Below are 12,242 nucleotides of genomic sequence, written 5' to 3'. Positions count from 1 at the left end.
TACATATTACGGATGCCTCTTGATGCCTCTTTTTATAGTACATTTCATTTATAGATAAAGCATCACAGCAGAAGAAAAATTTGGAACAGAAACTCAATTTAATACCTAAAAACATAGTTTTATCAAATTTTAAAATCTCTAAATTTTCCACTATTACTAAATATTAATTCTTAACCATCAAGTTATAAAAGGTTTAAAAACGGACAACAGAAAATGAAACCAAAACTTGATGCTATGCTAGCAGTGGCAAAAAGAAGCCAGAGATCCCTCTCCTAATGGTATTTTGGGGTAGAAAAAAGTATATATACATATAACTAAAATTAAGACTTAAAGAATAGACTAATATAGAGATTCAAAATTTATATACAACATGAATTTTGTCTAGAAGTCTCAAAATAAGTCGGTGAATTATCAGACAGACCAACAGTAAGTCTAATCGCTGTAAAATCAAACAATTACTATATCCTAAATCATATTTGCTTCACTCTCAATTTTGCTTTAATAACTTTGTCTTGATATGATAACTGTTCATAGTTCACTCATGGAAATAGTCATTAAGACTTCTACTTGTAACTTACATTCAATCTGAGCTCCAGCCATTAATATCGATTGATGAAATACCAATATTTAATAGATACATAAAATTACTCATCCTAAGTAATATAACATGCAAAATTTAAAACATGTATAAGTAATAAGAGGTCAACTTATTAGGGAAATATTTAGACTGGAACCTGTAGGATTAAGGCAAAGTGTAATATTGCAAAAAGTAATATTGCAAAAAAAAAACATGCAAGTAAAAACAAATGGAGAAATTATGCTTCCACAACTTCAAAGAACTGCTGAATCAAGGGATTCTCAAGTAATAAAAGAATCTCCTGAGGGATACTGCAGCAGGATGATGAAATACTATAAGAGTAATAAGGGAAATGCTGAAAATTGAATAAAAGAAAGTCAAGCCATTAGATGGGAACAATAGCCTGAGTAGGCAATAGAAAAATCAAATTAAAAGGGTGCTGGATCAGTGACTTAATCACTAAACACTACCTGTCAAACCTTAACCCTGGGCAAGTGACAAATTTCTGTATTAATAATTTCCTTCTCATAGACAGGAACAAATCCCTTCTGATTCTAAGAAGGTGATATTACAACAGCCAATGGAACAAGCATCCAACTCCCTTTTCACCTAAAATTTTCAAATCAGTCTCCTGAAATAACTTTTTTGCAAAAATCAATACAGGGTATATTTGGAAATTAATGTGAAAGAAATGGTCACCTACTTGATTTCAGAGGCTCTACATAGTGTACTTCATACAAACAAAACAAAACAAAACAAAACAAAACAAAAAACACCCCCTAAAATTCAACTCACAATTCATTCTGCTGTAATTATGTATTGTATAAATCGAAGGATAAATACACAGAAAACATTGACATTATTGCCAGACTAAAATATGTAGTCTAAATAAGTTCACAAATAAAAAAGATCTCCATAGATACCTAACAGGCATCCAAATTAATGTACCCAAAATCAAACCCCTAATCTTCCACAAGCCTGCCCCACCAGCAGTCTTCTCCAACTTAGTGAACAGCAACTCCACCTTGCCAGCTGCTTATGTCAAAACTATGGAGTCATCCATCACTGCTCTTTCTCACTCGATCACATTTAATCGGTCAGCAAATCCTCTGGCTCTACCTTTAAAATACATCTAAAATCTGACATCTCAACAACTCCACTGCATCCACCTAGGTCTAAGCCAATATCTTTCCCTTCTGGATAATTAACACTTTTAACTGGGCTTCTGTTTCTGTGCTCGCCTTCCTATTATTTATTTCCTACATGGCTGCAGAGTGACTCTTGGCTCTAAGCCTTCCAGTGGCTTCCGATCTCATTCGGATAAAAGCCAAGTCATTACAAGGCCCCACAAAATCTGGCCTTTGATCTCATCATCCTCTACTCCACTCCTCATTCCACTTCACCTATATTGATGGCCTGGATATATTTCAAAAATAACAGGCTTCCACTTCTGGATCTTTGCATCTGCTTCCACCACCTCTTTTGGATCTATTCTCAAATATCACCTTCCCAATTAAGCCTTCTGGAATCAATAGATTTAAAATTACAAACCCCATTGCTATCTCCTTGCACTTCCTATCCCCTCTCTTTGTTATTTTTTTCAGTAGCATGTACCACAAACTGATACAAAGTATTTCATTTATGTATTTATTTACTATCACCCTCCTCTGATTAAAATGCAAACTCCATTGAGGGTAGAGATTTTTACCCCAGCACTATGGACTAGTACCTGATACAAAGTAGTATTCGGTAAGTATTTGTTAAATAAACAACTAGTATATTGAATGTCGAAATCAAAATTATTGGAGATTATTTTTAAGATAATACTGTCAATGTAAGTAACTAAAACTTACTTTTAAAAAATCTCCAAATTTATAATAATAAATTTATTTATAATCCTAAAAGGTAACATTTAACTCAATCTTTTCCCAGTTGCCTAATCCAAGTAAAACAAATCTCACAAATTTCAATGGCAGTATGGTTCTAGAAATAGATTACATTAATCCTACTCATGCTTCTTTTTCCAGAATGGGAATCACTGAAGTTTCCCAAGAGCTGAGACCATAATTTACCCATCTTTGTACCTCTGATGCCAAGTGCTCAAGCCTGGTATACATAAATTGTCAAAAAATTATTTATTGAGCTTTACCATGAAAATGAAAGATGTACATAATTAGCCTATCATTTTATAATATTATCATTTGAGAAAAGAATTTCTGACAGTCTAATCGATGTTGTATTTCCTTTTAAGAATGTCCAGTACAGGAATGATTATAGACCTAGTAGTATTTATCTCTACACACACCTTAACTTCTTCAGCAATTCACTTCCATGGCCTTATCTGATATCTTGTCCTAAACTAGGCCTACTCCACCTCCAAAATCTTAACTTTAACATGACACTTTCAGACAAAACCTCTAATGCTTCCAATCCTCTCATTTGTTTTTCTCAGCTGCTCTTCTACCTAGATAAAATTTCCAATCCTATGATGGTTCTTTCTTTTCCTCCCCAGGCTATTAGCTGCTGCCCTTCCCCTTCCTTCCTTATGCAACCTAAACCATCCCATCAATATATTGTGATGCAATTTAAACTCTCCCATCACTTTGCCATTTAGCCACAAGATCCTGCAAGTGTTCAATCCTTCCTAATATCCTTAACAAGTATTCCAAATATTCAGCAATCTTCTCAGACCACTCTCTCTTTCTATTTGTTCCTTCCCCTTAGTTAAGGAAATGTCTTGTTGAGAATGTCAAATAGTTCTCCTACCTAGATCCTTAGAGTTTGCCTGGATCCAGTCCCCTTCCAAGTCTGGGTCTTTTAACCTTCCCATAAATTCTGTGGGATACTGATATCCTTCCAATACAGTATCCAGTAAGTTCACTGGATCCCCTCTGCAGTATACTTCCACCCCAGACAATCGCTCCTGAACCCTAGACTTCAAAAACCAAACTGATAACCAGGCAACTCTAATAATCTTGTCTTTTTGATAGAATTCTTTATTAGCAGTCACCTCCTGGGATAAAGTTCAATTTCCTTAACATAGCTAATGAGGGCCTCTAAATGTAGTTCAGTGCCTATTAAAGACACCAAATGGAGCAACAAGCCTGACTCAAAAGTACTAGTTCTCCCAATAACCATATTTTGATGTATGTATAATCCTTTGCCATTGCTAACTGATCCACGAATAAACAGAACTGGGCCACACAGAATCTCTCTCCCAGGAATTTGAAACTGGACAGGAAAGATCACAGCTTGGGAGTTGTGAGAGATGGGACAGCACCCTAAAGCAGTGGTCCTCAACCAAGAGCGATTTCCCCCTCAGGGGACATTTAGCAAGGTCTGGAGACATTTTTCATTGTCAAGACTGTGGGAGTGATGTTGGCATCTAGTGGGTGGAGATTAGAGATGTTGCTAAACATCCTACAATGTACAGAGCAGCCTTTCACAACAAAGAATTATCTTGTCCAAAATGTCAATAGTGCGGCGGTCCAAGAACTCTTCCAATGAGGTTTTAGGAACTGGCCAGTCCTGCCCTTCCCTGGATTCTGTGACCCACCCCAATAGCTTTCTGTTACATTTACCTTTTTACCTAAGTTAAACAGAGCAAGTTTTTGTTGTTTGCAGACAAAATAAATTTAACTAGCACAGTGACCCTAGTTCAATCACTGACACATGTGTACACTTTAAACCAGTTTCTCAATCTCAAAATTATTGACATTTTGACCAAATGATATTTTGTTGTGGGAGACTGTGCTGTGCATTGTAGGATGTTTAGCAACATCCCTGGCATCTACCCACTAGATGCCGGTAGCCTTACTCCACCCCCAACTCCTAAGTTGTGACAATTAGAAATGTCTCCAGACATTGCCAAATGTCCCTGGAGGGGCAAAATCACCCCTGGTTGAGAAACAAACACCGCTTTAAACTGTATGAAGACTCCATTCAGGTGTGGTGTCTGTCTGTTTTGCCGACTCCCATTTCCCCAGTAATCCTTGTGCCATCACAGAATGCCTTGAGCCAAAGAGGAAGGGGGGAGGGGAAAAGGGAGCATTTGTATCTTCCCTGCCTCTTTTCAGGTCCTGGCTTAAATATACTCCCATCTTCCAGCTTCTATTTTTCCCCTCTTTGCCTTGGCTTGACCATGCACGTACACACACCCAGAAAGGCCTCGAGCCCTTGAGCTTAAAGGGAGCTCCTGCTCTTACTTTCTTTCTTATATTTGTTATAACTTTTCTTTAGAATTTTCCATTCCCATGTGAAAAAACACTCTCCTAGGAAAGCCTCCAAAGCATATTCTATGCCAGTTACAATATGAAAGATCAGGGTAATTTCTTTTTCAAAAACTTCCTTTCCTGTTTCACATCTTAAAATATAACAACTCCAACCCCCACTGCACCACTACAGAGATGTACACACACATAAGCTCTCACTCACTCACTCCCAGTCAGTTTCAGATCAGTTCCAAATATAGGAACTAAGTTTATTAACAATATGAGAGTTGCTTGGAAAACAAACTAAACAACAATTAGGCAGAGAACAGTATATAGATTTACAGGTCTCAAAGATAGTTCAGCATTTATTCAAAGCATTTGGTAATCTCTTAAGAACAATTCCTCTTTCATACTTTTCCAGTATACGAGTTTCTCAAACATCTATATTCGGGTAACACTGACTTTAATCTTACAATTTTACCATATTTCAATCACAAGGCTCAGAGTAAGCATTTTCTTCCTTCTGTTGGTTCCTAGATAGCCTTCCTTACGGAAGATCCTCTATATAAACAGTCACTTTTCTAGTCCTTTTCCAAGACGCCAATGATTCAATTGCCTATTGCTTCCTAACACCACAGGTAAAATGTGATAATATTGGTGGCATACAGTCTTGCCTCAGTTAAAAAAAAGGCAATGTGAGGAAGAGTCAGTTGATTGGTGCCATTCACCTATTCATTCCAAAAAATAGTTGTGAGTGCACATTATGCTAGACTCAAAACAAAAATCCCTGCCATCATGGAGTCTACATCAAGTGGAGAAGAGAGACAAACAGCAAATAAATAAATATATATATATATATCAGATGAGGATAAATGGTACGAGAAAAGTGTGATCAGTCAGGTAAGGCCTCTTTTGAGAAGGTGCCATGGTTTCATCTTCTGGCTATATGAAATGTCTATTATTGGATCTAAGTATTTCCTGTTAAATTGTATTAAACTGCATTCCAGATGATTATATCAATATAACCAGACGTCTTTATCACTGGAAAAATCTGTAAAATTAAGCTTATTCCATATAATTTCAAAAGTTTATCCCTACTTGAATAACTATTATTTATCACAACACCCACTTTGTTTCATCTGTCATCCTTTAGATTTATATATAACACCATAAAGATGACAGCAATAGCAGTAAGATTAAGATATTAACCAAAAACATAAATTTGATACTCTTCAGTCACTTCAGTTAAGTTTTGAAATATGAAATAACTACAAGCTCAAGTGTTTCAAAAACTTATCTCTAAAAAAATAAAACTTCATTACTATTTACAACATAGAGACTGGAAATAATACAGACTAAAAAGTAATCCTAAAGACTGAATTCTGAATATGTAGGTGTTGTCTATTTTGTGAAGTAAGCCTTTACCCAGGCTATTAATTTTTGAGACCTTCTCAACTGCTCTACAAGAGATTAAACTCTAATGCCCTAAGACACTCACTGATTAACTTTCCTCCCTTTGCATCTAGAATGGAGCTAGCTATGTACCAATGTCCTTGGGAGAGTGACAAAATAGACAGTCAAATTATTTTCTGTAGGTCTGAATATTCTTGTGGAACTCAGTATGAGAAAGGCTGGAGAACATCTAATAAGTCAGACCTTACAAATAAATTATAAATAAAACCTTCCAAGTTATTCATATGGACCATTCCAATTAGTAATGATATTAAGAAATATATATTCATAAATGCCACTTAATTTGCTTTAAAAAAAAACTGTCAGTCTACAGCCATGCTACCCTGAACAAGCCCCATCCCGTCTGATTTCTGAAACTAAGCAAGGTCGAGCCTGGTTAGCACTTGGATGGGAGACCACCAGGTGCTGTAGACCTAAAAAATTAAAAAATAAAATAAAATAAAGTAAGAGATTGTAAACTGACAAGGTCCTTGCAATCTGTGAGGTCAACCAAGGGTTGCCTCGCCTGAAAAAAAAATAATAAAATAAAATAAAAATCTGTCATATCTTATTCAGTGTTATAAGTGAGAAAAAACTCGCTGAATCACAGAAATATTGATTTTGTTCCCCGCTATATAACCTGTGGTATACAATGATCTGTAGATTCAAGAATTGTCTTTATTACATAAATATATCATTATAACCAAGTCTTTTCCTAAAATAAGTTAAAAGTAATCATTAACTTACAAATAACAGAGAAAAAAAGTCATAACCAAGCATTTCGGATTTAGTGTTAACAACTTGGAAACAAGATCCTACATTTAGCCTGTGTCCTGAGACAAATATGGAGAAGCCAGGAGCAACGAACTGCCAGCTTTACTGAGTCATGTTTCTGACTAAAACCGCATTATGAAATGGAAAGAATGACAAGTCTTCGGTTTATCACCAAAGATGTTGATTCCCTGAATTTATGGGTCTTGGATTTAAAAAAAAAAAAAAAAAAAACTGTTTTGTAAGAATGACGTGGGACTAAAACGACTCCAGAAAGAACTTGCCAAAGCTGGGAACTCTGGTTATTTACCTAAGACAAATCCTAACTGTGCAAACAGGCACACCCTCGAACGCATCGGAGCAGGAACGGCGAGGTGGGGTGAATTCAGAACAATAACAAGGTTAATTAACAACATTTCACTAAGGAGACAAGCCTCAGCCCTAGGAGTCCACACTGCGCCAGACGCTCTCGGTTAACGGAACCGCTCCACTCCGAGTGGAGGCGAGTACCGAGCTCCGGTTCATCCCACCACGTAACTCAGGCACCTGGGTAACAACAGGCCATCTCCGGTCCCCACGCAGGACCGCCCAAGAGGGGGTGCCCGGGACGCCCCCGAACTCTGCGTTGGGGGCGACCCCAGTGCGCCGCCTCCCCTGGCCTCCCTCCACGCTCCTCCACGCTCCTCCACGAGCAGGCCGGGGGACAATCAGTCCAGGGAAGAACCGGCCAGGGGCTGACTCGTGAGGCCAACACAGGCGCCGCAAGATCTGGGGCCGCGACCCCTGCCCCTACTGGAGCGGGGAGTCCAAGGGTCGCCTCCCACACAGCTGCCAGTCTCCGGCGTCCCCGAAGCCAGTGCCGGCTAGGGAGGAGGTGGACTAGTCCCTACGCCCGAGGCTCTCACTGACCTGGAAAGGTGTTTCAGGATCTGTTTTTTGATGAGCCCAGCCATGGTGCCAGGGCGGGAGGTGCTGCGCGCTTTCCTTTCCTCACTGTCTCCTCCCTCTGTGGCCGTCTCCTCTTTGTCCGGGTTAACCCGGCCGGAGGAGAGGCTCCTGGGCACTCACGCCGGGGACAGTCCTGAGGCCCTGGCCGAGGCCACAGCCGCCGCCGCCGCTGCTGCGGAGGACCCGGAGCATCTCGTTCAGGCCACCAAAGCCGCCGCCAGCGCCATCTTGGCTGCAGCATCACCTAAGAGACCTGTGGGAGGGCGGGGGCGATAGGGGTTCGGGGCGGGGCCGTATGAGGGTGGGGCGTGCTGGGGGCGTGTTCGAGGCGGGGCGAGCGCTGGACGGGGCGTGGCAACGCAGCGCCCCACCCACCGCGGACGCGGAAGGTAGGCTGTCTCGCCACGCTTGTCATGAACTCGGGTCGTGTCCGGCGCTGCGCTAACGCTATTGGGAGCTTAGACTCCCAGTCCCAAACCTTCTTGGGCTTTAGTTCTCCCTCCCCACCTCTGATATGGTTCCTGTCTCCATCACTGAGTCTCCTTCCACATCCTACTTTTTTTATTTCCTCAGAATTTGCTCCACAAAATTCTCTGCTTGCTTTGCTCTCTTTACCTACCCAGCTTTATTCGTATTCTTGCTTCGGTTTCTTCTCCTTTGCTAAGATAGTCTGCTTTCCCCTGGCTAAATGCTATATAGTGTTTCCTCTGGTGATTTCAATCCTAAGGGAAATAAAAGTTAACAACGTACCCCGATAGAGCACAGGACCTGGGGATTAGAAGGCCTAAATTCAAGTCAGGGCTCTAAGTATTTTCTAGCTGTGTTAACCTGGAGAAAATAATTTCCTTTCTTTTAGCCTCAGTTTAATCATCTATAAAATAGTTAATAATACCAACCATACCCATCTCACTAGGTTGTAGCTAAAGAAATAAGGATGTAAAATTTCATTTGAAAATTTTTATAAAAAGGAAGGAAATTGTTGAAATATCAGGGAGAACTATTACAGCTCTGTGCCTGCCCCCCACTTAGCCCGAAACCAACATTTTTCAGAGATGTCTAAAAGTGGAAAAGAAATTACATTACCTGTGAGAGATGCATCCGGAAGATGTGTGGATATGTGTGGGGGAGAAGGGATAGTTTACACACAGTTCAATGACCTGGTCCTTTTTGAAGAAGAGAAAGGAGATGAATATGGTTGGCTATTTACTCACTTAACATTTATCATGTACTGTAAACCAGGCAGTATTCAAATAGCTAGGGTTGCCCAAACCAAAACAAACATGTTCCTGCCATCAAAGAGTGAACAGCCTAGTGTGAAAGGTAAATTGCTAGCGCTAAGACTTGGAGCTCTGTCATTAGACACTGGTTCAAATGCTCACTCAGCCACTTTGTAGCTGTGTAAACTTGGGCAAGTTATTTAATCTCAGCCTCACCACATATGACTACTGGAGTAATGGTATCTAACTCTAAATTTTGTGATGATTAACTGAGATTATGCATATAAAACGAGTGCCTAACATATGTCAGTCTTTCAAGAAATGCTGTTATCATTAGCATAATTGAAAACAAAGCACTATGAGAACACAGAGGAAAGAGCGATTCATTCTATCTGATTAAGTCAGAGACACCTTTACAGTGGAGATATTCTTTCAAAGACAAGACTGTCAGCTTAAAGTGTTAAAAGAACTGGCCCTGGAATCAAAGACCTGGATTTGAAACCTAGCCCTGTAGATTTTTAGGTGTGTGATCATAGGCAAGCATGTCATTTTTTTCCTATGAGATCAAAGGTAAGCACTTCTTGAGCCTCGTGGTGGTATTTACCTTCATGAGGTTGTTGTGAAGATTAACCAAGCTAATGAAGGTAAAGTATTTAGAGAGTTCCAGATACAATAGAGTTGTAGCTGTTATTATTAATTCACTAGGCAGAAAAGGATGTTTCAGACAGATGAAACACAATTATGAAAAAGGACAGAAGTGTCAAAGTTCATGGCTTCTAAATGACAAGTGGACTAATGTCACCAGAACAGAATGAGGATTTCTTTTCAAAGTAATAAATATCAACAAATCCCACAGGTTAATAATTGTAGTTATAGCAACTTTTTATTGAAAAAAATATATAGTAATAATTTTAATTTTACTATTCCTGGATTGAGAGGACAAAATATCACAAAAATCACCATAAATTCAGCATTTTAAATTCATTTACATTTTAATTGCTATTTTTATCAAATTTTCAAAAAGTTAAAAACATGACTTTTGTTCAAATATATAATGAACATGCATCAAAGGTTTATTAACTCATTAATGTAAGAACAAACAAGATAGGTATAAAACTATTTACTCATTAATATAGCTTGCTTAAATATGTTGCACATGTTCATTATGTATTTATAGCAGAGTCATGTTTTTAACCACTTTAAAATTATACATTACCAAAATATACATTTGAAAAGTAGTACTTAACTGCTTGAGATTATTTGTGCTAAAACTTGAGAAGGGGAAGTGAATAGAGTCAGAGCTTTTACTGAAGCTGGCTTATACTGGCTCATGAGAACCAGTTGTGTGTGTCTCTTTCTAACTTTGTGTTCTGTGTTTGGTGACTTCAATATAGCTTGAAATCAGCCATTGTGACAGTGTTTATATACCACAGACAGTGGTAAACACTATAAATCAGGTTTTTATTTCCTGGAGATCTGGTTGTTTACCAAAACACACTGTAAATGTGTTGAAGGGGGATGGGACTGCAAATGTACACACATTATTTCATTGGCAATGTCAAACCATGGAAGACTTCTATGGTGAGTGAATCGGAGGATGATGATCAGATTTCTGATTTAGAAAAATATTTACTGATAATTATGCTGGCGGTACAGAGGATGGATCATAATGAGAAGAGAGTAGAGGCAGGAAGGGTGTCGTGAAGTCAGTGGCATTATTTCAGGTGAGAGATAAGGCTGTAGCAGTGGAGATGAAAGAAGGTCAAGGACAGATTCCGGATTAAGTCAAGGATTGAGTTGAAGGGAGTGGAGTTTTCTAGCTTGGAGCAGTGGGCAGATCTTGGGGCATGCCACTAACTGAGATAAGTAATATAGGTGGAATTACAATATTGGGGATGAGATTCAGTTTTGGATTTGTTGCCTCTAAGATTATCTTAAGTTATCTGAGTAGAAACATTCAGGTTACAGTGGGTGTGGAAATTCTGCCTTAGGGTTTATCAGTGTTTAATGATAGCTGAAGCAAAGAACAAAAATGATCCTGATTAAGAAAGCAAAAAGAGAAACTTAATTGTAAAAACTTAAATGTGAAAGGGCAGAGACAGGATTGAAAGAACATGTTTTAAAAGTTAAGATATGTATAGAAACCGTGGCTGCTCTATGATGTAAGATTTATAAAACATTCTTTACATGTTTGTAGTACAGGATCATTGATTTAATATTAAATTAGAGAAAATAGAGGGACTAAAATTGGACATAATTTTGCACACTCAATTACTTTTTCGATACAAAGGGATATAGACACCAATAGAACAGAGTGCCTGATTCAAGAAGTTTGCCATTTATGCGAGTTAACATTGAATGATCGTACATTAAAAGGATGATGATGATGATGGTGACAACTACCAAGTACTTGACATATAGTTTACTCTTAAAAACAATTCTGCAAGGGTGTGTCATTAATATTATTCCATTATACAGATGAGGAAACTAAGGCGTAGAGAGGTTAACTAACCTGTCCCAGCCATCTAGTGGCAGAGCCAGGATCTGAGGTAGGAATTTGAATTCAGAGACAATAATTGTACCTATTTAATAAATTGTAAAGATTAAATTAGTCAACATATGTAAAGCTCTTACATCCTTTTACCCATACGTATTAAGCGCTGTTAGTACTAATCATTATCATCTTCATCGTTCGAAGTGACACAGCCATTTTGTGGCGGAGTCCGGATTCCAATCCGAAATTCGTTCTCTTAACCATTATGATGTATAGGAGTTATTATAGGATGTATAGGAGTTCCTGAGCATTACAGGAACACATAGGAGGAGCGCCTAATTTTAGGAAGGGGGAGAGGAAGTGAGTCAAATGTCTAGAAGCCTTTCTAGATAGAAAATATCCAGAGCTCTGTCCTGAAAAACAAGTAGACGGAATGAATGTGGGGGCGGGGGAAGGCGATCGACGCGACAGCATATTTGTAATTCAGGGTGGTTGGATCCTACAGTAGGACGGACAATGATGGGGAATGAGGCTGAAGAAACCGCATATTCAATTCCATGCTGCGTATGATC

At 38.8% G+C, this 12,242-nt stretch overlaps 1 protein-coding gene across 3 annotated transcripts in view; it reads right to left on the bottom strand.

Annotated features, from left to right (window-relative positions):
• The window catches only part of BLTP3B (bridge-like lipid transfer protein family member 3B), a 71,323-nt gene extending 63,100 nt beyond the window's left edge, over positions 1-8,223 (bottom strand). For 2 of the 3 annotated variants that reach the window (XM_039877998.1, XM_039877999.1), the window contains exon 1: positions 7,921-8,223. In XM_039877998.1, coding sequence (XP_039733932.1) covers positions 7,921-7,964 — 44 coding nt within the window. In that variant the 5' untranslated portion in view covers positions 7,965-8,223. The remainder of the gene's footprint in view (positions 1-7,920) is intronic. The other variant, XM_039878000.1, reaches the window with a different exon arrangement.
• Positions 8,224-12,242: the final 4,019 nt, after the last annotated feature.

Source organism: Pteropus medius, unplaced genomic scaffold (assembly GCF_902729225.1).
Source record: "Pteropus medius unplaced genomic scaffold, Ma_sr-lr_union100, whole genome shotgun sequence".
NCBI lineage: Eukaryota > Metazoa > Chordata > Mammalia > Chiroptera > Pteropodidae > Pteropus > Pteropus medius.
The sequence above is the reverse complement of the archived record's forward strand: the minus strand, read 5'-3'. Positions and strand labels throughout refer to the sequence as shown.